At 39.1% G+C, this 27,094-nt stretch overlaps 1 protein-coding gene across 2 annotated transcripts; it reads left to right on the plus strand.

The window, feature by feature from the left end:
• Positions 1-66: 66 nt before the first annotated feature.
• UBQLN1 (ubiquilin 1) lies at positions 67-27,094 on the plus strand. 2 transcript variants are annotated; one of them, XM_052777573.1, is made up of 11 exons: positions 67-364; positions 11,701-11,852; positions 16,055-16,170; positions 17,360-17,622; positions 18,428-18,586; positions 19,240-19,483; positions 19,969-20,111; positions 20,841-20,924; positions 23,530-23,645; positions 23,969-24,137; positions 25,913-27,094. In XM_052777573.1, exons 1-11 carry the CDS (start codon positions 209-211, stop codon positions 26,066-26,068), a joined length of 1,758 nt encoding a protein of 585 aa, XP_052633533.1. In that variant the 5' UTR covers positions 67-208; the 3' UTR covers positions 26,069-27,094. The 2 variants fall into 2 exon arrangements, with proteins under 2 accessions (XP_052633533.1, XP_052633535.1); XM_052777575.1 differs by having other exon boundaries at positions 25,916-27,094.

Below are 27,094 nucleotides of genomic sequence, written 5' to 3' on the forward strand. Positions count from 1 at the left end.
CGCAGTGCGTTGCCCTTTCTAGTATCTTCCCCGATGCAAGACGTCATCATCCCGCGCCTCCGCCGAGCCGGGCTGTTTCCGCTCCGCCGCTGCGGGAGCGGGTGTTGCGGAGGCTTCGCGGCGCGGAGCGGAGCGGAGGTCCCGTCTGGTAACGGCTGGAAGCTGCGCGTCCGCAGCCCGCCAGGCCTACGCAGCCCACCTCCCCGCCATGTCGGAGAGCGCGGAGGGTCCTGCGGGGGGTCGTAGTCCCCCGGATTCCCCCACCCGGGGCTCCGCTGCCGAGCCGCGTATCATTAAAGTCACGGTGAAGACTCCCAAAGAGAAGGAAGAGTTCGCCGTGTCTGAAACGAGCAGCATCCGGCAGGTGAGGGGCTGAGGGGGCTGGCGGAGGAGGGGGCGGGCGGCGGGGGCCTGGAGGGAGGAGGCAAGCGGGGGTTAGGGTCCGGGGCCGGGTAGAGCGCGGGCCGGGAGGAGAGCCCAGGCCCGCGGTTCCCGCCTCCAGCGTTGCAGGGCGAGGGCCCTTCCCGGTGACAAAGCAGCTCCTGCTCGCCCGGACTGCTCTGGGCGCTGTTGGGCGAGTACCAGGGCCGATCCTGGCCCAGGAGAGGATTGCTGCCATCTGAGGTTAGCCCGGGTAGTGGAGAAACCTCCCGCTTCGTCTCCTGCGTCCCAGCTTCTCTCCTCCCTGTTGCAGTGCCGAGAGCCGGCCCGGGAGGTGGATGTAGCTCGTTTTCTAACAGTGCCTTGTCCTGTTGAGCTGACTCAGTCTGCAAGTAGGAGGCTGGCTGGCTAGCTAGCTAGCATGACTGTAGAAAACATATGCAGTCACCCGCATCGCAGCACTGCGTTGCCACTGGGTGTCTTGATCTAGACCTGCCTTTAAAAACAGGAGCAGGTTGTGCAAAGATGTCTTGTTTTTTAGGGAAACCATGTCTTTAGACTGTGTTTGTAAAATTTGTGGTACGAATAAAGCACACCTTCTGCTGTACTTAAATGTGCTAGTTATTGATATGGTACTTAGCGTGGCAGTATTGTCAGGTGACTCTGAATTATTAGGGTCTTTTCTGCATTCTTGTGAAAGTCAGTGCCCTATGGAGCCTTTGGCTCAGCAGAAGCAGTGACATCTACTGAATCATCGACACTTCCCTGCAGCTCTTCTGTTTTTCTTCAAGGTTTTCCATGCAAGTATTGGCTAGAATTTCATTTATTTAGTTTAGAAAGCTACAAGTCATAGAAAAGGTGTAATCAAAGTATAAGGTAGAGGCTCTGTAAGGCCAGAGACTCCCACTTGTGAAGGACGTAGACATTGCTATGCTAAAATACTCCAGAAAATGAAACTCCTTGAAGGACATTCAGAGCTTATTTAATTTTCCGTAAAATTTCTGTGAAATTCTCACTGAAGTGTTTCTGAATAAGGGAGCTCAGTTTGACTTCACATTTTTTTGGTATGGTTGGTGACTGCAGACCTCATGGAAAAAAGGTTACGTATGCAACAGTGCCACTGGTGTCTAGATACAGAGCTTGAAGTCATTCCTTACGGATGAGCTGAAAGACACTGTGTGATTATAAGAGCATACAAAAGATGAAGTACAGGCTTCCAAGTGTAAAATGTAGTGCCAGCACCTTGGCTAGAATATCAGACTCTTGCTCCACCTAGTTGCTGTGAAGAAACAAAATGCTGATACTTCTTTCAAGTTTTCACCCTTGAGTCTGTTTTAGATTCAGGGTTTTTTATGTCAGCATTTGGCTTATAAGTATCCCAGACATAAGTTTCATTGAGGTCTTCTCTCCAGCTGCCAGAGGGATGAGACTACTCTCTTGTCTTCACTGGTCTTTTGGCAGCTGCAGCATTGTATGCTATCAGCTACTCTCTCTGCAAGCTTAATCTAGGCATTTCTCCCAAAGGTAAAATGTCTGTGTTTGCTTTTTGATGTTGTCCACTGCTTTCCCAGCAATCTCAGTCTGAAAGAGGTGCTTTTCACTTGTCTGTTCTCCATAGATTTGTGAGCACCGTCAATGCGGTTTTTGTAAAAGTCTTTGCAGGTTTAGGGGTTTTTGTTTTGTTTCGTTTTGTTTTTTTCAAAAGATAGACTCATACGCTGGGTCTAACCTGAGCATTGCATTTGTCCTGAAAAGCAGTCTGCCATTAGTTTGGGTCCTTCAGGAAATACAAACAGATTTACTTAAGATGTGAATTTTGTGATACATTTGACTTTAACAAGATTGTTTCAGTTGTAAATGCCAGCGGGGCTGCCAAGTTTTCAAATAAGCAATTGTCTTAAACTGAAATAGTTATACAGCCTAACAAGAACATGAATTTACTGAAAGCAGCCATGCAAGTCTAGGTAATTAATATTACACACTGCTGAAAATGTCTTTGTTGTCCACAGATATCTTAGACTCTGAATGTTGTCTCTCTTGGAGCTGCTGTTAAAAGAGTAGATCTGCAGTTATATCTTTATTCCTGTGAAGTAAGATTGCCCCTGCGGGTCGACCATTTGCTTGGAGTACCAGACAATGTCATAGCTAGCACTAAAAAATGCACTGTCCCTGTGGTGTGACTAATACTGCTTGTTTCTCTTAAACTGTAAAAATGAGCTGTTGTTAATAATAAGCATCAACAGTATATGTGATGTTTCTGGAGCCAGCCTTGAAAATAGGTTAATTTCAAATACAAAACAAGTTGAACATCTGTTCAAATGCATCTGGGATCAGCAAGTGGTTTGTTCTGTTGACATAGGTGGGCCAGCAACACCTGCCATATTTGCAGGTTGAAAAAAACCCAAACAACCCTAAAGTTATACAGTAAAATAAAACCCATTCAGTTGTATATTTCTGTAGCTAATATTGTGACTTAGTGAGTTGACTTGTTTATTTGTTTGCAGTCATTTCAGAATACTGCCAGAAGGAAAATCTAGATTTTTAGGTAAATATTTTGGGTCATCAGTGCCAAATTTAGGGCTACACAGAGCATATCTTATGTTGCTCTGTTAATGTAAATCAGGCTTGCAACCATCCTAAGTCAAGGAAGATTTTTCCCTCTGTTGGAAGACTTCAGCAACATGGGATTTGTTGTTGATATGCAAGTATGCAGGTTGGAATGGAAAATAACCTTCAAGTACAAAGCCACTCTGGGAGGTCAGTTGATTGCAAGTGCCACCCATCTGTCTCTTTTTCTGTGGAACCTATTTGATTGTGCTGAGTACAGTTTGGCTCAGTATTAGGACAAGGACCAAATATTTGCTTTCTTGACTGGGTATGACACTGGTCTTGCTCTGTGCAAAGACTTCATGAATACATGGTGGGTGAAGATGAATACCTGTAAGCCTACTGACTTTAGCCAACCCTGACAGTGCTGACACTTCAGCTCAGTAAAATGTTTTTTCTTTTGTCTCCCCCCCCCCCCCCCCCCCGCCTTTGGTTTGTTTTCTGAGTTCATGGCAGTACAATCTTTGCAATTCCTTGCTGTCATGGTTTAACCCCAGCCAGCAACTAAGCACCATGCAGCCATTCACTCACTCCCCCCCCCCCAGTGGGATGGGGAAGAGAATTGGGAAAAAAAAAAAAAAAGTAAAACTCATGGGTTGAGATAAGAACAATTGTTTAATAACTGAAGTAAAATAAAATGTAATATTGTCATGGTTTAGCCCCAGCCAGCAACTAAGTACCACACAGCCACTCACTCGCTTTCCCCCCACCCAGTGGGATGGGGGAGAGAATCAGAAGGAAAAAGGTAAAACTTGTGCGTTGAGATAAGAACAGTATAGAACAGAAAGGAAGAAACTAATAATGATAATAATAACAGTAATAAAATGGCAATACTAATAAAAGGATTGGAATATGCAAAACAAGTGATGCACAATGCAATTGCTCACCACCCACTGACCAATGCCTGAGCAGCGATCTGCCCCAAGCAGCCAACTCCCCCCAGTTTATATACTGAACATAATGTCCTATGGTATGGAATATCCCTTTGGCTAGTTCGGGTCAGTTCTACTGGCCGTGCTCCCTCCCAGCTTCTTGTGTACCTGTGTGCTGGCAGAGCAGGGGAAACTGAAAAATCCTGAACTTAGGATGAGCACTGCTTAGCAACAGCTAAAACATCAGTGTGTTATCAACATTATTCTTACACTAAATCCAAAACATACTGTACCAGCTACTAAGAAGAAAACTAACTCTGTCCCAGCTGAAACCAGGACAATATCCAGCCCTTATTCTATACCATTTACATTATGCCCAGATCCCACACTTCCTGACACATTTCCAATTGATCACGACCACTTTTCCTGTCTTTTAATATATATACACAGATATCATTCCTGCAGCCTGTGGGCCATCTCTGTAAAATGTCTGTTGAGTTCATTTAGTCCATGACTTTGGTCTCCATCTGTCATACCAGTCTGTCTGAGCAGGAAGGATGGTGTGAAGTTCACTCAGTCAGCAGAGTGGGACTGGGCCTTGGTGTGGTGTGGCGAGCAGGTGACATTGAGCACAGCAGGAGGATGGTGTGTAGTATGGGCTTGTGGGATGCTGAAGTCAGTCATGGTTCCATCACCACTGCGATTTGCTCGGGTTTATCAGAGTTCGTTCTTCATTAATATAAGTAATTCTTACTGTAATACCATTGATATAGCATATAACAGTTATAAGTGATGACTTACAGCGGCAGGATTACATAGCAATCAACTAAATACATTTTAATCTATTGGCTATTCTCACCTAAAATCAAAGCCCCCTGGGGCACACATCGGACTTCCTGTCCTGCTTTTGTTCAGACTTCTTGTTGTTGATGTGGTTAATTGTTCCCTACCACTGACAGGCTATAAAGAATGTTAGTCATTATGTCTGTATCACCTTAAATTTAAAACTTGCTAAAGTCAAACTATTTAAAGGTGCTTACCTAGAAGGTCAGATGAGAAGGGAGTTCTTCTATCAGCAGTAACTCACATCACAGTGTTTCCTCAGGAAAAATGGTTATCGCCCAAGCTCCTCCCAGTTAAGTTGAAGGATAAAGCATCTTATGGTGTCTCATGAAAAAGAAAGTATAAGGTAGATTCTCAAAAAGGAGATCTACTGCAGGAATCCCATTTTACACATAATCCTTTTATGCCCTTTTCCAGTCTCAGTGACTTGCTAGAGAATAAGCTAGTTCTGTTGCAAGTACAGCACTTTCCACCAGTAGATTGCAAAGTGCTTTTATGGAGAAGGGAAGAATTGCTAACCATTTGTCCTAAGTCAAAGCATGAAGGAGTGGAGTGGCTCGCTGAAGGATGCCTGGAAGGGATAGAACTGGCTAGAACATGAGTCCTGAGTCCTTTCCACTAGGTTGCCCTGCCGCAGTTTTTCTTTATGGGCTATTAGCCTTGTAAGCTCATCAAGAATCTGAATTTGTTTCTTGAGATGAGTTTTTTGTGAGTTTGGTTTGGTTGCAGAGATTTGAGGAAATAATTTGGTTATGAAACTAGCATGGGTCATTGGCAAAGGCACAGGAAGATAGTAACTCCATCGAGTCATGAAAGACACAATATGCTTAGATAGAAGCCTAATTTTGGGTGCGCTTTCTAGCTATGCTTTATCTGCTGCAGACTGTGGGCTGTGGGCCAAAAGTGCTTTCCTGCTTGAAACGACAAATTCTTGTCCCCCTTCCTATATAGTGTCCAAGAATTGTGCAATGAAACCCTGTTTTCACTGACTCACTTTAATTCATAGTCATAAGATTACCAGGTATGATTCATCAGGAAAGGAGACCACAGCTGTCAGCGGTGGTATTGCCATGAGTGTGTTTGATTCCTTACTTCTTGGGTCAAGAAGACCTGTAGCCATGAATTCTGTTGTGTAAAAGAAAGCTGGAACTCGTGAAAGTTAGCCTCTGTTGAGACTGCTGGGCATGGGTGTAAGAAAGACTAGAGTCCGGCTAATAAGCTTAATTAACTGTGTATGTTAATAGGAATGGCAGTTGAAAGTTTAAATGGTTATGGGTGTGTTTTGAAACAGCAGTGCTGAACAAGGTAATGTGATTTGAAAATCTTTCTTTGTAGTAGAACTGTTTGAGGGACTGCTGGGAATGTAAACTGCAGTTCAGCCCTCTAGATACAAACCTTTGCTTCCATGTCATCCACTACTGTGTTCAAAACAGAGTTTGGTGTGGGGAGAGTCAGCAACTTTGCTTTTTTATTGTCATCCAGATGAAATCGTAGCTTAGTATTTTCAAAGCAGTTGCAGTTTTTAGGGGCCTGTTTTCTGTTACTTTTCAGTAGGAATTGGAGGTTAATTCCCTGAGGCCTCTTTCATACTGTTATTGTAATTTAATTTTTAAATATGTATTATTAAGCCACGGTTGAGAGGATTTGGGAAAGTATTTTTCATTTATTTGTTTTCTTCTTTTTATTCCTTTTTCACAGCACTTTGTCATGTGAATGGACAGTAATGTTATTACAGTTGCTGTTTTTGATGTCACAGAGTGAGTCAGCAAAAGTTTTTGAATCATTATATGGTGGTAACATATCAAAGGACCATTTGCATGTTTTTACTTTGCCTGGAATAACTTTTTACCAGGCCCTTCCTAGGCCAACTTGTCAGATGGTCAGATATTAATAGGTTAGTGTTTAAAGTATGGATCTGCTCTGCAAAGTGACAGTGCAAAACAGTCTCTGATTTAGTCAGCTGTTCTACTTCATGTGTATTCAGACATTTGCTTTGTTCAGTGACAAAATGTTTAACTAGATCAGGTATGAGTATGCGTTTGTTCAGCACTGGGCATCAACACCATGCTGTCCACCCATACCTTGCAAAAACCTTCAGTGGCAATCAAGTTGAGCAGATGTAATAGAAGTCCTAACTTGCTTTGTGGAGCCTTTTTTTGTGTCAGCATTTTGTTAGTGGAGTATTGGGCTGGGTTTTTTAAAGTTGTGTGAAGATGAGGATATTTGGCATGGAAATTGAGAGTATAAACAAGAAGTGCTGGTGTGCTGCTAAAAAAATGTGAATGTTCTCAAAGTGAAAAATTACACTGTTCCTGTCCTTTAAAAACAAAAAAAAAGTTGATAGAAACAAGTTAACTTGAGGTAAAATGGTAATGTGGGCAAAGCGCTTCAACAAGACTAGCTTTAGATTTGCTCTAATTCATGTCAGATCTACAAGTTGCCATGCTTTGAGGAGGCTGTGACCTTGAATTAATTCACTCTGGTTAAGAATGCTTTCTCCTTTTCTCCCTAGAGAAACCAGGCCCCTGTATAGATGTTAGTCTTACATGTTTCAGTATGATTTTCATTGTGTTTTTCTCCACTGATTCGTCTAATAATCATGTCTAAAACTGACATAATTTTACATTATTTTTGTTGTATTCAGTTACTAGAGGAGTATAGTGAACTAGTTTCTGTGAATATGCTAGGTGTTAAGTATGGTGAAATATTATTTATTTTTACAACTTCAAGTCCTTTTCTATGCTCAAATATAACTGAACACCTTTGTAATATCACAATGCCTAGAATTATTACAATAAAGTAAAACTTGTATTTTAGAACAGTAAAGCAAATCAGCTGAAACCATTGCTTGGGGTCTTACATGTTAATAAAAAGGAAGAGTCAGTGCAGTAGGAGAATTAGACAGAAATGCTCATCATTTCCAGTCAGTGACTCTTTGAACTCTTTCTGCTTTTGGTTTTCCCAGGTGACAAAGTATTTTAACTGTAATTTACTGATAGTGTTATTTAGTTCAGTTGTACAAACTGAAGATTTAAACAATACCAAAGTTTATTTTCTTAGACCTGCCTGAATATGTATTAATTCACATCGTCATAAATCTCATTTCCTTTATTTCCTTTGCTGTTGATGACTTATGTTGAATTTGAGGCTCTGAGGCGATACATACTAGATTGATGTTTAGGGAAAAGAAAATTGAGATAGTTGTCTTCACTGTTTATGCTGTCTTTCATTACCATAATGCTGTAGCATCTGAACAAATTATTTGTTGCCAGTAAGAGCAGTGGGGAGTCCTATAAAAACTGCACAGATAAGGTCTGTGAGAGTAAGAATGCAATTGCTAGTCATTTCTCTTGTCTTTTCTCTGTCTGGATTTAAAGAAACTTCTGGATTTTCCCCTTTACTGTGGGGGAACAGTCTTGCAGTTTAGTTACCATTAACAGTGAGAGGCTGAGAATACTGAATATAGGTGTTTGCCCCAGAGGATGGTAAAGAATCTTCTCTTGCCCCCTCCTTGACTTTATTTCACAGTGCAAACAGTAGTGACTTGTGCCAAACTCTGACATAAGGCTAATCATCTTCCAGTATTGACAGAGATCAGGTGGTGCTGAAGACTTACTCATCTTTTGATTTTTTTTTGTTTTTTTCCCCAGAAGTAACACCCTAGGTGCTGACAATTAAAAAAACCCTAACCACATGTATGGAAAGTGTTTTCAGGATTCTGTTTTATAGATGTATAGATGATTCTCCTCCCCCTGCCTCAGCAAAAAAATGAAGTGAGCAGACCTAATCTGTTATTGATGGTATCTGTGACTGTTAACACTAATCAGCAGACTCATTTGCAAAATATCTTGCATAGTAACCTAGGTTTTAGGTGGTAGTCTTGTGTGAATTAAGGGTCAAAAAGAAGGCCTGATCCTGCTTATACCTTGCCATTTCAGAAGTCCCAAGGTTGTGCTGAACGCAAGTGAAGCTGATGAAGAGACCTGACTTTTTTGTATCTCGGTTAGGCTTTTTATGTAAATATGCATCAGTTAGCCAAAACTGGCTGGGTATTCTTGACAGTTTTATTATTGTGGCTGAAAAGAGATCTATTATGCACTTGGATCATGCATGTACATTGCTGTAGAGGTTGTTTTGGGGGTCCTGGTATATTGGCTGTTGCATTCATGTCTTACTGTAGTGTTGTTATTGCAGATCATCTAAGTAGCACTACATGCAAGAAGGGAAAAGAAGTGTATAGCCTTTGATGCCTATATACTAGTAATATTAGATACTGTTTGGTCATGTTCTATGAGTGGTGTCTTGTTTCCTTGACCTTATGGGTAAATAGCAGCTTCTAGAAATGTGTGACAGGGCTTGGTTTAAGATAAAGTAATTTGAAGAAAGACATCAAACTATTAAAGTGTGTCCAGAGGAGGGTGAACAGGATGGTGAAAGGCTTTGAGGGCAAGACTTCTGAGGAGTGGCTGAGGTCACTTGGTTTGTTCAGCTTGGAGAAGAGAAGGTTGAGGGGTGACTTCATGGTAGTCTACAACTTCTTCAAGGGGGGCAGTGGAGGGGGAGCTGCTGACCTCCTCTCTCTGGTGACCAGCGATAGGACATGAGGAAATGGAATGAAGCTGCATCAGGGGAAGTTCAGACTGGACAGAAGGAAAAGGTTCTTCACTGAGAGGGTGGTCGGTCACTGGAACAGGCTCCCCAGGGAAGTGGTCATGGCACCGAGCCTGTCAGAGTTTAAGGAGCATCTGGATGATGTTCTTAGTCGTATGGTTTAGTTTTAGGTAGTCCTGCAAGGAGCAGGAAGTTGGACTTGATGATCCTTATGGGTCCCTTCCAACCTGAAATATTCTTTGACTCTATGACTATTGTTTATATACAACATCAGTGTTCTGATGAGAGCTAAGTTGTGGATCTCACTGTCACAACATTCTGTGGAAAATGTGATAATGAATGAGTTTGGCACAGTATGGTAGTCCTTTATTCTTATGCATTAGCTTTGTACCAAATTGTGAGTATTTCTGCTGGTTTTGTGTTACTTTGGAATGCATATTAAGAATAATTAACCAGAAGAATGCAAAATAGGAAGCCACTGCCTGAACAGTTGCTCTGCAGAAAAGGGTCTAGAGTTTGTAGCTGTTAAATAAGTCAGCACTGTTACACAAATATTTTCCCACATGGATTTCTCACTTTTTCTTATAAGTAGGAATATGGCTTGCAGGATATGAGGTTTATCCTGTTGTTCCACTAAGTATAGATAAGAACTGGTGTGGAATATTTTGGCCAGTTTTGAGCCCCACACTTAAAAAACGATATAATTGGATTTGAAAATCCAAAGAGTGGTAGGAATGATTGGATTAGAAAACAACCCGCAAGGAAAAATTACTCTTACTGCAACCCTTTATTCTAAGGAGAACAACAATACATTTGCATTGTCCATTGTGGGCAGGACAATGAAGAAACAGGATAGTGAAACACTGGAATAGGTTTCTTGGAAAAAAGTCGCTGGGCACCTCAGAGAACAGACTAGATAAACATGTCAGGAACAATTCAGGTAAGTAACCCATGTTGGGAAGGAATGGACTGAATGACTTTCTGGAATAATTGCAAGTGTAAATATTGCCATTATAAAGGCTGACTTAAAAGTTGTTTCCCCAAGAACTGAAACTAACTCTGTGTGAGTAGAGCTTTAACTAACCAAGGGCAACCTACTACCCACAGAGACTTTTTACCTCCGTTGTCTCTGAGTCTTTCTCTTTTTTTATTTATAAATCTTTTTTTTTTCTTTTCCTATACTATAAACCCTTTAATTAGAGACCCACCTTCAAAGCATAATACCTTTCTAGTCCTGCCTATGATAAAATGTAATTACTAATAACTAATTGCAAGATTAATATTCTACTTTCCTATATGGAGTGGGAATTCCCTAGGATGTTTGTGATGTTTTTTAAAGTAGTATGGTCAACTTAATTTTAAAATGTTAATAGGGTGACCTTGGGAAGGACTTCCTAACTGCCTGGGTTGTTTTAAAAATACTTAGCGGACTGACTGATCTTGTTGAATAAATTTATCTGGCTTTCTTATAATCAAGTCATTCCTTAGCATTTTCCTTGGATCTTCCTTTTCAAGTTTTGTGAATTTTTTGCATTTGGTGAGAACATTTTTCTAGAGAATAATAAATCTCAGTCAGGACTCAGTTAAAGCGTAACATAGTTATTATTGACTAAGAAGGCAAGAAGGTATACAGTGGGCTTCCATGTTCAGTTGTTTTAATGAGGGTATGATTTTCTAGTCAGATGAAGGATGTAGCTATTCACCATGCCTTGGGCTGCAACCGTATTTCATGTAGCTATGTCATGCGTTGAATGAGAAAGCAGAGCCACCTGAGAGGTAACTTTTGTGGAAAGTAATGCTAGTTTTGACACATGGAAGGCAGCAAAAATATGTCTAAGAAGAGATGATACTTCTCTGTTCAGTTCCAGCAAAAGTGTAGACAGATTTATTGTACTTGTGACATTGCATCCTCAGTCTTCCAGCAATGGATGGCTTCAGTGGTGCACGTGTGTGTGTATATATATTAGTGTATACTTACTACTATATAATTATATACATACTTGACAGTGTGTATATATGTGTGTATATGTAAGTAGTATATATACTAGCATATATTTATTGTCATGGATGCATGCCTGACTGAAGCCACAGTATTCTGTAAGTGGAATCAGATTTTCATTATTGCTACTTATATAACAAGTGATCTAGATATGAAACTGTCTTGATTTTTATTGTACAAAAAAGAAATAACTATTTACCATCTTCCTAGGGACAAAAAAAGTTGAGAAAACTTAATAAAGTATTTCTAGGTTGTGTAATACAGAATGTGCAGTGCAAGTGGGTTAATATATTAAATGTGAACAAAATAGCTTGTCCTTAAATCATTAAAAAAATTATAGTTCAGTTTTCAGTTACATAAATGTATAATATTAACTTTTTTGTTTAGTTCAAGGAAGAAATCTCTAAGCGTTTCAAGTCCCACACTGATCAGCTTGTGTTGATATTTGCTGGAAAGATTTTAAAAGATCAAGATACTTTGACTCAGCATGGAATTCATGATGGACTCACTGTTCACCTGGTTATCAAAACACAAAACAGGTAACCTTACTGATGAGTGGTCTTCTATTTACCTCTAAGAAGTAAAAATACTCTGAATTCTTAACAGCTTTCTGTTGGGCAAACCTAGATTTGACTAAATCACTTTAATCATCTCTTTAGTCACAGTTGGTGCAGAATAACAGTCTGAAATTACAGTGCTCTTTTCTTTGGGTTATCTTGTATTTTAATTGGATTCATGTTTCTAAATGCAAGTCTCTTGTTTTTTTGTTATTTAACTTTTTTGTTTTAGTGCTGAGTGCTGGCTGTGTTTTGCCTCCATAGTTCTTAGATACCAGCTCTTACTGTTCATAAAGACATGTGCAGCTTTTCTATTCACCCGTGAAAATATGCAGTGAATCCTTACTCACTGTTTTGGTAAAACAAGGAAAGAAAATTTTTGAGAGAACTGCTTTAGTGCAACTAATTATCTGGCTGAACATAAAGACTTGGATTTTATTTTATTTTGTTTTGGTGATGAGAAAGTTGCATCAGCTGAGCTATGTCATCTGCACATTACTTCCTGTGAAGTGCCCAGAAGGAAAAGGCTCAACTAAAAATCCTTTCAGCAAGTAGGGTAATATATCCCTTGGTTGAATCTAGCTTGCTTAGTCAATAACATGTTCGTTGTTCTAGACTGAAAGTGTTCTTGCTCCTGTTCCACCTAAGTCTTTCCTGTTTGTAGTGAGGCTCTCCTCCTGTTGGAAAATGTCAGCTGATAAACGAAAGAGCATGGAACTTAGGAGAGAAAAGAAATATGCTTTGCCCTTCCAGGCCTCACCAAGTCACAAAGGCCTATTAGTAACATTAGCATTACATTTAGGCACCTGTTGAAATTAGTAGCATAGCATTAAATGTAGACATCTGTTGAAACTGATGTCTTCAATTCCATGCTCACATGCTGGTGGGACTATCTTCTCTGCCCTGGAGTTGTGTCTCTGTCAAAACACTTTTGTTTGTACTGGCAGAGATCTCCCTTCCCTGCCCTATGCCTGCCCAGCCTGAAATGTAGGTCTGATAGCCATCCCAATCTTGTGTACAGTGTTAGATAATACTGCAATTTTGTGCTTTGTGCATCTAAACTGATATTCTGCTGTTGTTATGACTTCTGCTTTTTTTGCCTGCAGTCTTGAGTGTGGCAGAGAGGCTTCATGAGTAGTGATAGCAGGATGCTTTTGACTTGCACAGTCTTCAGAGGGTACATAGGCTGGATCTACAATAGCTATACATACTGAAATACCAGTGCCAGTCTCTTGTACCTTCTTGCACTTTGCCTTTGGGCAAAGGAGCACCCGTGCGCAATGCCACATTTATGACTTTTGGGGAATTTTTGGTGTCCCTGCATCAGTCCTATTAGCATTGCAATCCATGTCTCCCCTCTCTTCCACTTTTTTTGAGTAATTTTACAAGAGTGTATTAATATTATCTTCAGAATGTTTTAATCGTGTCTCAGATGAGGAAGTACAAACAAAAACTACAGACCCTTTGCATGTATCGACCCTATCTTCAAATGAGGCAGTAATGTTTTCACCTACGAGCTGTGCTCAAGTAAACTAAAAATATGCTCCTAAGACCTGCTAAAGAGAATTGCCAGCACAATGAAAATCGCCTTTGAGCAAGTATAACATTGTCCTGAACCATCTCAGTATTCTTACTAAAATACCTGGATTTTATGCTTGACCCCAAAGGCAAGAGTTAGACCCTGCCAGTGTTGCCTGGCAAGTGCTGATTTTCGGCCATGAGTATCAAGATTGGATTGCTCCCAACCATTTTACATTATGCCATTTACTTTTCTGTTGACTGTTGCTGTTACTTTTGCTGCCATATGTCTGAATAAACAAAAGTTCTTTTCCAAAACTGGATCTGAAGATGATCTTTTCCCTTCTAAACAATATTAGATGTGTAACTTCCAAATAGGAATCCTCATATATCCCAACCAATCCTTGTTGAAAAAAGATAATTTTATTACTGTGCTACGTTTTCCAGAATGATACAGACTTCCGGTGTAATCTTGTAACCTGGCCTATACAGTGTCAGAGTAGCAGTGCGTGATGAGCAATGGGCAGTGAAGATGCATTGAATTTCTGAATGCAAAGTTCCAAGTCAACACCGATAATTTGTTCACAAGTGGACAGGAGGAAACATAATGGCAAAGTGGATATAAAAGGTGATGTGCACTTGACAGGAATTTCACTCAAAGACTTGAGGCTGACAGACTTGACATTCAGACCATTGTCTTGAGGGTGTATACCCCCAATTTCCATAGAATCAGTATGGACTGCAAGTTTTAGTCTTGTCTACTTTTCTGTCCTGCTTTGAGAACCTTTCTTGTCTGTTACATGAAGAGGTACAGTTGCTTCTCAAAATAGTTTCTCAACTGAAAAACCAGATAGGGTTTTAGGCTTATTATTTACCTTTTGCTTATGGAAGAAAGATTTGTGTGTTTTCTAGACCAAAGGAAACAAATTATCTCTAGCAGAAGATCCATGGTCAGTATACAGTCAATAATCTTCCTCATTGAAGTTACAGCTGCTTGGCTAATGGTAGTCATCTTGTGTTCAAAGTTTGCAGTTGCTGTTATGTTACGGACTGTTAACGCTTGTTCTTCTCAGGAGCCCAGAGTTTAACCTGATGCCTTATGCCAGGGCAGCTTATGTCAAAGCCAAGTATCCATGTATTCCCTTTCCTGGATTGTTAGTGTCTGTCTGGAAGGTTTCCTCTAGGACAGGTTTTCATTCAACAGAATCTCTGTGTGTTTTGATAGACCTGAAAGTAAACAAGAAAGGAATACAAATTAAAATATGCAAAACTTAATTCAGAGGAGTCACTATGGAGTTAAGTTTTAAAAGACCTGTTAGATCTTGTGGACTTAAATTAATTTCTCCTCCTTCACACCCAGAACATCAGTAAGAAATAGAATGAGGTGGTGTGGTCCCATGGCATCCTATGCCTTCATGACTTGGCATGCCATGTTTCATTTACCTGTTTACAAGAATGCCGGTCAAATCAGCAGGGTCCATCAGGAGATGGGCTACTTGTAAGTTAATGTTGATGATTTGGTGAAAGAACTTGTGAAGTTTGCAAAGTATTTTATTTTTCCTTTGGTTTCTCTCTATGATTTTGGTGGCTGGTGTTTAGCCTGGAGTCAGAGAACTCTTAGAAACCTCAGGGAAGCCTCTGGACCTGAGGCACCTCTCAGGCTTGGTTTTTTTTAGTTTGTTTGTTTGGGTTTTTTTGGTTTGTTCCCGTGTCCGCCCCCCCCCCCCCCCCGCCCAGTCTTTGCTTTAGTGAAACAAGCACAGAATTTTATTGTAGCAGAAAGGTACTCTGAGATTAACTGAGGTATGAAATTTAGTGTACTGTTAAATCCTCAAATCTTTGTGTGAGGTCTGAATTCATCGTTTCTACAAGTTACTTTGTGCTGTAGTTGCTGCAAATACAGACATTTATGAGATTGATTGTTGAACCAGACTGGAGAACTGATTTGGGTTTTAAACTAGCCTCTTTTCTTTTGAATAGAGGCCAGGTTAGCTTTACACAAACTCAGTTCCTTGATCTGTTTTACTACATGGCAGCACCTGTGTTAATGCCTCTGCAGTAGAAAGGTGTGGTGAGTATATGAGTTGGGCAGCCTTTAGTGCCTGTGCTAAATTATGCTGGCTTTAACTTTGTGTAACTGTGTTTTTACCCTGTTCTTAAAGTCTTAAAGGTTATTAAGATTCTGATATTTGTGTTCTAATGCAATAAGATGTTAACTGAATTTCACATTCAGTAAGGCATCCTATTAAAGATGTGGCATGAAATAAATCCGAGATTAAATCTTGCTAGGCTTTATTTCTTTAAGCCCCAGGCATGTAATCAGTAGTATTTGAGTATAATGGAATAAGGTAAGCATCCTTAAAGCAAGGTAAGGACAGAAGAAGCAATTCTTTGGCAGACATCCTGGGGACAGGGTGAGAACATGGTAATGGCTGCAGTGGTGCCCATACATTTTCTTAATGTTTCAAGCTGCTGTTCTGAAAAACTGATGACATTACAGATGTCTGAGAGATTTGTTACAGGAAGCCATCTAGAGATACTAGTGTGATTTTTGAGAAAGAATCGAAATGTAAATTAAGATTCTCAAGTATGATACTATTCCTATATTTAATGGCATTATTTAAATTAACTTGTTAAACTTGCAACCTTTAAACTTGCTTTTTTAGATCACAAGACCACCCAGCTCAACAAGCAAGCACCACTGGGAGTACTGCTACCACGTCAACATCCAGCAGTAGTACCTCAACACCAGCTTCAACAAATAGTAACCCTTTTGGCTTGGGTAAGAGTATTTGTAGGTAGCGTGGTGGGTATCTTCTCTGGGATTCAGGTAATTGTCCCTGAAGCTTTATTCTAATGTAGACAGAACTTTAAAAAAAAACCTGAACAAACACACTACCCAAAAAACTGATTACAAATATCTATGGTATTGGTTGTAGAAGGTTTCTGATCAGTAAGTTATCAGAGAAAAGTTGTTTCCTTAATTTTATATGCAGAACTTCAGACTTGTGCTTTTTCACCTTCAGTAGTAAGGTGCCACTGATGTTATATTCTGGCACTATGGGTGATGAAACTCCTTCCAGTGTCCTTGTGCCCTTAAAAGTGCATCTGAATTGCTGTGAGGAGAGTATTGATGAAGTTGGACCTGTAACATGAAGCCAAGATCTGGAACAGAAGTAACAAAATTGCTGCTAATCTTACAATTCAGTATTTCTCAGGTTCCAAGTCTGATAGCATTATCAGTCTTCTTTTTCATGAATAAAGAGGCTGCGGTCTATTGATTTAAAAATACTATCTGTTTTCATAATCACAGCGGGGGTTTTGGTTCATTCTTTTTCATCTAATTTGTTTTCAGGGGGTGGGGAAGAGGTAGAATTGGAAAAGCTAACCGTAGTAAGTAATTGCTTTCTTAGGTGTAAACAGTTCTTCAGACTAGTAGCTTCTGAAATTTTTTGTTTGGACTCAGGAAAGGAGGGGAATTCAAAGCATAATTAGTTTTTGGTACATTAGAAAGAAGAAGAACTCTACTTTTAATTAGAATAGGGATTATGAGTCATATTGGGAGATACCTCTTGGTTACAGTCTAAACAAGAGAAGACAGGTAAAAGATTGTTATAAGTGCATTGGAAAGTGTTGCTGGCACTGCAGGGAGGAACCTAAGGCCACAAAATTCAAACATCCTTTGTATCTTAGCTGTGGAAAATGAGAAGAAAGGCTGTTACAATTGTAATAAGTTGTATTTCAGATGTAGTTTGTTGGGTTTTTAGTTATCTGACTTGTAATTTAAAGAAGCAAATCCTCAGTGGATAACTCCTTAACAGCCTTGGAAAGATGGACTTCCCATTTGTTTTCATTATTTCAAAGTGTGGGATATATTCAAGCATTTTGTATTTAGAAAGAACCTGGATGTGTTCAGAAGTATACTAGAAGCCGAAAGTTCAATTATATTTTTTTTTCTCATCCTCTTAAAGGTGGCCTTGGAGGTTTGGCAGGTCTGAGTAGCCTGGGCTTAAATACATCAAACTTTTCAGAGTTGCAAAGTCAGATGCAACGGCAACTTATGTCCAACCCAGAAATGATGGTTCAGATAATGGAAAATCCATTTGTTCAGAGCATGCTTTCAAATCCTGACCTGATGAGGCAGTTAATTATGGCTAACCCTCAAATGCAGCAACTGATACAGAGAAATCCAGAAATCAGTCACATGCTGAATAATCCAGATATAATGAGACAGGTATGTAGAAGGATCTCTCTGAGTTCATGACCTTTCATTATACTGTAATTGTGAAGAACAGAGCAGGAATTGGACATACTTAGTTGAGTGCTTAAACATTCTTGAGTATTTAGGCTTGTTAGAAAATCCGTAAAAGGTCACTGTAGGCAACTGATGTTTGTATTTCTAGTCGTTAATGTCCGAAATAGACTGATAATTCAGAAAATCTGCAGCATGGTTTTGAAAGACATTGAAGACTCTGTAATCATGTCTTCTGAGGTTAGAGTTGGATGACCCTGTGTACACTGGAAACCTTCTGTTGTCTAGCCAACAATGAGTTTACCAAAAGTAGTAATTCTCCAAAATACTACATATTTTCATTTTGTCTAACTGCGTACTTCTGAGTGCTTTTAAAATTAGATGGTATGCAAGATATGCTGTGTGGCAGAAGGTATCAAAAACCAAATAGATGCTTTTGAAAATGTAGGTATTTAAAGTTCATATCACAGGCTGCCTGCTGTAACGATGTTAGAAATGGTAGGAGTATATTGTGTTGAAAAGATGAAAAAAGAAAAGGATAGTTCATTCAAGATTTTTCTTCTGTTTAGCCAGTGCTTCCTGGCCCAACCAGCATAGTGACAGTTGTGGTAGAATGCTGGCTAAATATTGAATTCAGTTGACTACCACTAAGCTGACATCTTGATTTGGCTTTAATAATAATTTCAAACTGGGTTAGACAGTGGTAACTGAGATATTGCCAAACGCTGACGTTTTCACTTTAGAATGGATTTCTTATTAATACAGATTAAACGTTCCACTTCCCTAGACACTAGAACTTGCTAGAAACCCTGCAATGATGCAGGAAATGATGCGAAACCAAGACCGCGCCTTGAGCAACCTTGAAAGTATACCAGGTGGATACAATGCCTTGCGACGTATGTACACAGATATTCAGGAGCCAATGTTGAATGCCGCACAGGAACAGGTGAGAGAAGATTGCAATTGCCACTGAAAGTAAATGTTTTTTAAAAATAACATGTTAAGTAATGTAAATTTCCAAATGCGTACTTGACAAAACATTTCTTGAAGCTTGAAGTCACTATGAGGCCTCTTACTCTTGAGAGGAAAGATCTTTAAAAATTCTGTGCTTTTCTAGGCTTGGAAGAAATACAGATACTGCTTTGTGTTTTTGAGAAACTATTTTAAAGTTAATGAATTTCTGTATTACTTAAATTTGAATTCCTTTAATTCTTTGCTTTAAAATTCTGAGGTCCAGGAAAATTATTTTTAAGGGTGTGTTTAGTAACTTGGAACCTAAGATGAGAAGAAAAAAAGGCTTTGAAGTTGGAAACCAAGATATGGTATGCAAGATATAATCTTATGTGATCAAAATACCAGTGTAGTAGCAACACTGCTTTCAAAAAGAAATGTGGTTTAATTTTTTGAACGTGCTAGTATCTCTCAGTGCTGGCCTCTTTTCAGAATATTTACAATGAATTACTGTAGAATGGTGAGTATAACTGACCAAAAGCCATCAATATTTATGTGTAATTTTTGAAAGGTAACTTTCTATTTATAGCAGGTGTAAAAATGGTTGGCTTTAGTAGATGATACATGTTTGTTTTCCTTCCACTGTAGTTTGGAGGTAACCCATTTGCTTCTTTAGTAAGCAATGCATCAACAGGAGGGGACAGTCAGCCATCTCGTACAGAAAATAGAGATCCTCTGCCAAATCCCTGGGCTCCTCAGTCCAGCTCTCAGACTTCCACAACAGGTACCAGCACCAGTGGTGAGAGCGGTGGCAATAGTAATGCTGGAAATAGCACCTCTGGCAGCACGGGACAGAGCTCAACTGTACCAAATTTGGGACCTGGACTAGGAGGTGTGTTTGTTATTGCAGTTGCATATATTTGCACATACTTGGGAGTTTGCTGAAATGATTCTTTCATTAGAGAGTTTTTGATTCAGAGTTTTTATTGCTATTTACTTTCATAGAACATTTGACTAGTATCAAAGTCCTCGGTACAAAAACAAACATGAAAAGTAAACTAAGAGTGATGACAGTACTTGTGTATTGCCTTAAAATAACAAAGGTAGGGAATCTCTAGATGAATGATGGTATTTTTCCTGTTTGGAGGCAAATGTGAAAACAGCTAATGATGTAGATACTTAGTGGGACTGCTTGTTGGATACAGCCCCTGTATTAACTTCTAGGGTAGATGCATCGGTGTAAGCAGAACCACACTGAGGTGTATTTGAGGGACTAAAACTCTTAGAAACCAAGTGGTTATGTCCTCATTTTAGGTAGTCTAATTCACCTGATGATAGTCAGGATATGTACTAAAGTGGTCTTTTACTTTTTTTAAGCTGGTATGTTCAACACACCAGGAATGCAGAGCTTATTACAGCAGATAACAGAAAACCCACAACTTATGCAGAATATGTTGTCTGCACCCTATATGAGAAGCATGATGCAGTCGTTAAGCCAGAATCCTGATCTTGCTGTACAGGTAAATGCATTTGGTGTAGTAATGTATTGTGTGTATTGAAATAAAAAAATTTAAAAAAAGAGTTGAATCTATGACACAGTTAGATTTTCACTTGTGCCAGCATCTCAACAATTGTCTGTAGTGAATGGCCCAGTTTTTAATGTTAATCCCTAACTCACTGAAATTACTACCTACTTACATTTAACAATTTGTTGCTATGAGCTTCTTCAATTTGTAGTTGGACATCATGCCAGGCATGCTTCTAAAATAACTTGTAAGTTTGTGTATGTTTTGTACAGCCCTAAACTTGTGACCCAGCATAAGAACCAGTTAGACAAAACAAATGCTTTGGTTGTAAATTAAGGTAAATCTACCAGTAAATAAATACCCTCACTAGCTTCGGAGAAGTGAAGGGAGGGGAGCTGGTGCCATATCTAGGTGTTATTCTGGTTTTAACTTCTCTTTTGTGACCTGTGCTCACTGTAGAAGTGCAGATGCTGTTTTATGAATGGTATTGTAGAAGTGCTTTCAAAACCAAACAAGCAAACAAACAAAACCAAAAAAAAAGGCAAAAAAACCCCCTGCAGTGTGTTCAGGCTGGTGGTTCATAACAAGTTTTGGCCAAAGGAGAAGTAGATGATTATTATTCTGTGAGGTTATTTTCATAGACTATTACTGTGTAAGTAGTTGTCTTAAAACCCCGTGTTTTTTATTGCTTGATCTTTGAAGTTAAATATTTGTGTCCCATAGATGATGTTGAATAATCCTTTATTTGCTGGAAATCCCCAACTTCAGGAACAAATGAGACAACAACTTCCAACTTTCCTTCAGCAGGTAAGATGAGATACTAGCTGTTAATAAATATCTGCAAGTCAATGAGCAGTATTTTCAATAAACTGGCGTGTCTCTTTGATTTGGCTAAAAGCTAGGTTCTGTAGTATGTTCTCATTAGCTTCAGACACCAAGTTAGATTGTCCCTTGATAATAAATTCTTGCTTAATGTCTCCATCCCTTTCAAAAGTTAAACCTGACTTTTAGTGGATATTTTTGTCTGTAGCTAGCACAACTGCTTAGATTAGCTCTTGCTTCTTTGCTTAAAAGGAATAATTGTTCTTACTGCCCACCAGCTAGAGAACACCTGTTTGTGACATGGTTTGTTTTGCAAATTAAAAAGATCAGTACTTTTCCCACTACTAGAACAACATTTCACTATGTTTTTCTTGTACCTCTTCAAACCTGCCTTAAGTATTTGGGAAAGAGATCTTACAGCATGCCTTGAAAGACCCAAGTCATTAGCTAATTCAGAAGTGGGTTCTGAAGTTTTTTGCCAGTAAAAAATGCCTTACCACCATGTTCCCCTCCTAACAACACTGTGCTTGCAGCCCAGGTATCTGCTTGGTATTAGCTGCCACAGTCTGTAGTAGTACTGTGTTCCCTAAATAGGAGCAAGCACAGTTTTTTTAGGAATTGAAAACTTAATTCAATGCATGAGTTCCATCATTAGGCAGTCCTTGCAAATCAGAGTAAATGTGCATTGCCAAGGTCTGATTGCACACAGGCGGTTTTATGAGTAAAGCAATTAACACACACATGAATTACAGTAGCAAGTTCAGTGTTCAGAAGAAACTGTTTAAATTGTTTCAACCACATGAATAGCTGTAGTATTTCATAATGTCACTGCTTTGTCATGACCCAGTAGTGTCTGAGGAGCTAGTACCACATGTATGTTTTGAAATTTGTGAATAAACAGTAATTAATGAAGGCACAGTAGGAATCATTTCTGTTTCCTTTGGGTATCTCCTCCTGTCAGCATCACCTTGCGCGATAAACATCCGCACAGCTAGTTCTCTGTTTTATTTGCTATGTTAGGTCAGAAGATCAGCAGCCTTAGCAGGTAAAGTAAAGTGGAGAAATATCTGGATATTCTCACAATGTTGACAATCTTGCAACTTGTACTTCCTTGCTTATCTACTGGCATTTATGTTATGGGATTGGGTGACAGAAACCGTGGAATGTTCCTCTGCATAATGGAAGGCATCTTTTGCAATAAAGGGCAATTGCCCAGCAGAACTATGAAAGGATTGCTGGTACTTAACAGCTGGAATTAATAACATTAATAGAGACAAGATCTAGGTCACCTAAGTGCTCTGAGAACTGTTGGGCCACCATTTCTGTAAAACAGCTCCAAATATATTTTCTTAAAGTACTTGCAGCAGCTTTCATTGGAGAACCTGAAGTGTTTTCCTCTTTCAGATTCGTGTAAACTTTGCCAGTGTCCTGGTTTTGGCTAGGATAGAGTTAATTTTCTTTCTATGAGCTGGTATAGTGTTATGTCTTGGATTCAGTATGAGAAGAATGTTGATAACACACTGATGTTTTCAGTTGTTGCCAAGTAATGCTTATACTAAGTCAAAGATTTTTCAGCTTCTCATGCCCAGCCATCAAGAAGACTGGAGGGGCACAAGATGTTGGGAGGGGACACAGCCAGGGCAGCTGACCCAAACTGGCCAAAGGGGTATTCCATACCATGTGATGTCATGCCCAATATATAAACTGGGGGGAGTTGGCCTTGGGGGGGATCGCTGCTCAGGAACTAACTGGGCATTCGTCAGCGAGTGGTGAGCAATTGCATTGCGCATCACTTGTTTTGTATGTTCCAATCCTTTTATTGATATTGTCATTTTATTATTGTTATTATTATCATTATTAGTTTCTTCCTTTCTGTTCTATTAAACTGTTCTTATCTCAACCCATGAGTTTTATGTTTTTCCTTCTGATTCTCTCCCCCATTCCACTGGGGGGCGGGGGGGGAAGTGAGTGAGCAGCTGTGTGGTGTTTAGTTGCTGGCTGGGGTTAAACCACAACACCCAGCTATATATTTAGTTGTTCTCTGCCTTTTAGCTATCTTGAATATTACACATTTGCTTGCTAGTATGTTTTGCAGTGTATTCGTAGTTCTCTAGGCTATGAGGGCACTGCAGATACAAAGACATTCACAAATAGTCATGATCAATTGCTGTGGTCTGAACTTAGGTAGGAAAAAGAAATTGTATAACTTTTTCTTAGATATCTGTTGGTTAAGTTTCATTGTGTTCAGCATTGTTGCTTACCAGTAGTATGATATAGGAGACTAATTCTACAATGATGTTGGACTCTTATGGTTTTGAAAGATAATGAAGTCTGCTAGAAGAGGTTATGAGAAATACTTTTCCTTGTGTACTTCCCATTTGAAAGGCTTTGCCCACATTTAGAGTTCATTGATCACCTCCTATGAAAGTTTTCTCAAAGAAGACAAAATACCTGAAGGATTTCATGTAACTATTCAAATACAAAGTTGAAAAACAAGTTCTGAAATTATGTTGGATTCTATAAAACATCTAGTGATAAATATTAACTTTGAACATCTGCATATGATTAAGGGTTTCTCTCCTTTTCTTAGATGCAGAATCCTGACACGTTATCAGCTATGTCAAACCCTAGAGCAATGCAGGCTTTGCTACAGATTCAGCAGGGCTTGCAGACACTAGCAACAGAAGCACCGGGGCTTATACCAGGGTAAGTATCGGTCTTACAAATTTAGACAAGAACTTTTCTCTTGTGTTATGTTGTTCATTCTTTTTACATGTAGAGACTTACCCTGTTTTTATTAAAGAAGACTCCTCCTGCCTTTTTTAGTTTAACTAAACTTGGTTTACAATCTGTCGCATTTTTGCCAGCTGTGCACTCCTAAACAGCGATGACTCTGGTCTTTGTCTTAGTACTTTACTTAAATTGTCATCCCCTCTTTGACAGGATTTTTACTGAGTAATTAAATAAGTGAGAAGAGACAAGCTAGTATTTATTAAAGTGGTGTATTTCTTTTTCTGTCATTTATGCAGATTTAATCCTGGTTTAGGTGGATTGGGAAGCACTGGAGCTCCTACAGGGTCCAGTGTACCTAGTTCTGTTCCCAGTGAAAATACAAGTCCAGCATCAGGAAATGCTGAACCTAGTCACCAGCAGTTTGTCCAGCAAATGTTGCAGGCACTTGCTGGTGCAAATGCTCAGGTAAAGTACATCACTATATTCTAGATTTTTTTAATTCTTACTTTTTTTTTCATTGTAAACCACTAGAAAGAAAGCTGATAGTTGAGGGGAGAGCTCCCTGGATACTTGGGGTCAAAGGGTAGCAGAGAAGGCGTAAAAGGGGTGTTGCAGCTGTGCAAGTAAATGCTAGAAAAGCATCAAATTTGAGTAAAAGTGTCCTCTGAACAGTTGATTTTTATACACTCATCTTCATACCCTTGAATTTCTGAAATGCTTGGAAAGATTGTGGCAGATTGAGGTGGTAAGGTTCACTGGCAAATGAAGGGTGGGCTCATGCAAAAGAAAAGCTTAAGCATATTGTACACCATTATCTCTGTGCTTTTTGTCTGTACTGGTGGCTGTTGCTCTCTAGCTGTAACTAAGCCTCTGTCCCACAGTTTGGAATAGCCACATTCTGGTTATTTGGAGCCTGAATTTGTTGTATGGCTTCACTGACATCCTGCAAGTCCAGACAGCAGTGCGTTTTGTTAACATACTGGGTGGGATTAGGGGTCTCCAGAGAGCTCCAGAAGTCAAGCAAAGGTAGCGGCTTTGCCAGTGATTGTAGGGTGGTGAGCAAGACTGGCTTTAAAGGAGACATGCTGTTAACTCTGAAGAGTGCTGTGTGAACCAGCACCCTTACACTGTGGTACATCCACAGTGTAATGGCAGACTGGTGGTGGAAGGGGCAGTCCTGCTTTTTCTTCCTGTGTTGCCACAGGGTGAGTTAAGTCAGCTTGCTGATCTGACAGACTTTTCTCTTGTTATCTAACCACAAGAAAGTGTAGGTGAGTGTCACTGTAGGAAACCATATTCTCGTATGTTTTCACTTATGCTGCCAAATATTACACTACTGAGTTGACTTTCTGTTTAGTTTTGCTTGGGGGAAGCAGGTTGGGGCAGTTCTTATATTTCAGGTTACATCATTACATAGTATTGGGTTGGAACCATATGCAGGTTTTAAATACTGCTAGTAATTTCTTGATGTATGAAACTGTTGAATTAGAATAAAAGGAAAATTAGCAGTAGCTGCACAAGTTTTGTGTTGATATCTAAATGAACTCATAGATTTCAAAAAGTGGCTTTTCAGTATTACTCCTGCGTATTTTCCTATAATTGTTCTGATTCAAAAATGGCTCTGAACTGAAGATCATACCACTGAAATCATGCAGAATTTTGCAATGAGTTTGTGTGAGCAGGACCATCCTGTAAAGCACAGCTGTCAAGTTTGCCATAGACAATGGCTTTCTAACAATTGCTTTCTAACAATTAGAATTTTGGTAATTTTAGTCAACAAATACTAGGAGTGTTAAAAAAGAGATGATGTTTATGTCAAGTAAAAAAAAAAGCCTGTGACATTCACCATTGCCAACAGTGACATCATCATAATTCTTGCTGTTCCACATTACTAGGTTGAACTCTGTTTCATTTGAAAAACAATACCTATATCCATATCTTTTAGAAAACTGTTCATGGGACATAAATTTACCCAATTTAATTTTAATCCTTTTTTTATCAAACAAACAGCTTTTCCTGTAGTTCAAGAATGTAATGTAAGTGTAGGTACTCTTAAAATTTGAAGCTTCTCTGACTTGTTAAAAAAATAATTCAATTGTGAATTGAATGTATGTCATGGTATAATTTTAGGATCTTGAAAAAGATGTAGTCAGAAATTAGTAAAGACAGGGAGCGGCGCAGAACCATTGTACTTTGCTAAATGTATGTTACACTTTTATAGCTTGAAATTTTGTTCTTAGCAGTTACAAAATCCAGAAGTTCGATTTCAGCAACAACTGGAGCAGCTGAGTGCAATGGGCTTTCTGAACCGTGAAGCAAACTTACAAGCTCTAATAGCAACAGGAGGAGACATCAATGCAGCTATTGAAAGGCTGCTTGGCTCTCAGCCTTCATAGCAGTGTTTCTTTAACTTGAAAAAATGTAATTTATTTTTGATAACAGCTCTTAAATCTTTAAAATATTTGCTTTATTTCATTCTGACTCTTGGAATTGTCTTGTTATAACTAAAAGTGGTCTGATGCATTTTAAGGTGGAGTGCAGTAGTTTTCAAACAGTGGGAATCAACGCATTTTCACTCTGTTGCATGCATCACACTTCTTTTGTTCTGCATTATTTGTGATTTTTTTTGGACACAATATCAGCTTTCACAGTTGGGTGAACAGGTTTTGTCTGACCTACAGCTGTCCAATTTATTTACTACTTAAACATTAGCCTTCAGTAGTAATTTGTGTAGAATACAAATTAAAAAGGAAACAAATTAATTAAAGCTACAATTTGTGGGTACCAATACTGCTTATTGTGATTTTGGCATGGGTTTTTTTTTTTGCTAGCAAAATGCTGAAAGGTTTATACCACTTAAATAATCTACCATTTTTTGCTTTAATTTGTATAAACACAATATATACAACGGAGACAGATCATTTCTAGAGAATTACACATTGCAATAGAATGAGATTATAAGTAACGCAAAAAAGCCAGGAAAAAAAAAAGTCGTAAGACTTCTTTTTGACATAGAATCTTCCAGCATCTTTGGTAACCATCTCAGCAAAAATGCTTAAGCAAGTTCAGTTAAAATATACTAGGATGACACTGTTCTGGTTATCTCTTTACATCTAACTGTACAGAAACTTGCATTGTAACATTGTCTCAATATTCACAAAGATTAACTGTAAATTACCTTTATCATTGTGCAAATTAAAGGAGCACTGCCTTGTGCTCTGGAACTGCTTCTAAGGCTTTTTGGCTTGTTCCATTGAGGTTCTAACATGTATTCTGATTTTTAATTGGAAACATTACTTTCATTCATGGTCATGTGATATTTTAATTACTTTTAACCACCATGTAAAAAATACTGTATATCTTTTAAGTTTTTATTGGTAGTTACTTGTGCAAAGGTAATAAATGAATTAAAAAATCTTTAA

This window comes from Harpia harpyja, chromosome Z (assembly GCF_026419915.1).
Source record: "Harpia harpyja isolate bHarHar1 chromosome Z, bHarHar1 primary haplotype, whole genome shotgun sequence".
NCBI lineage: Eukaryota > Metazoa > Chordata > Aves > Accipitriformes > Accipitridae > Harpia > Harpia harpyja.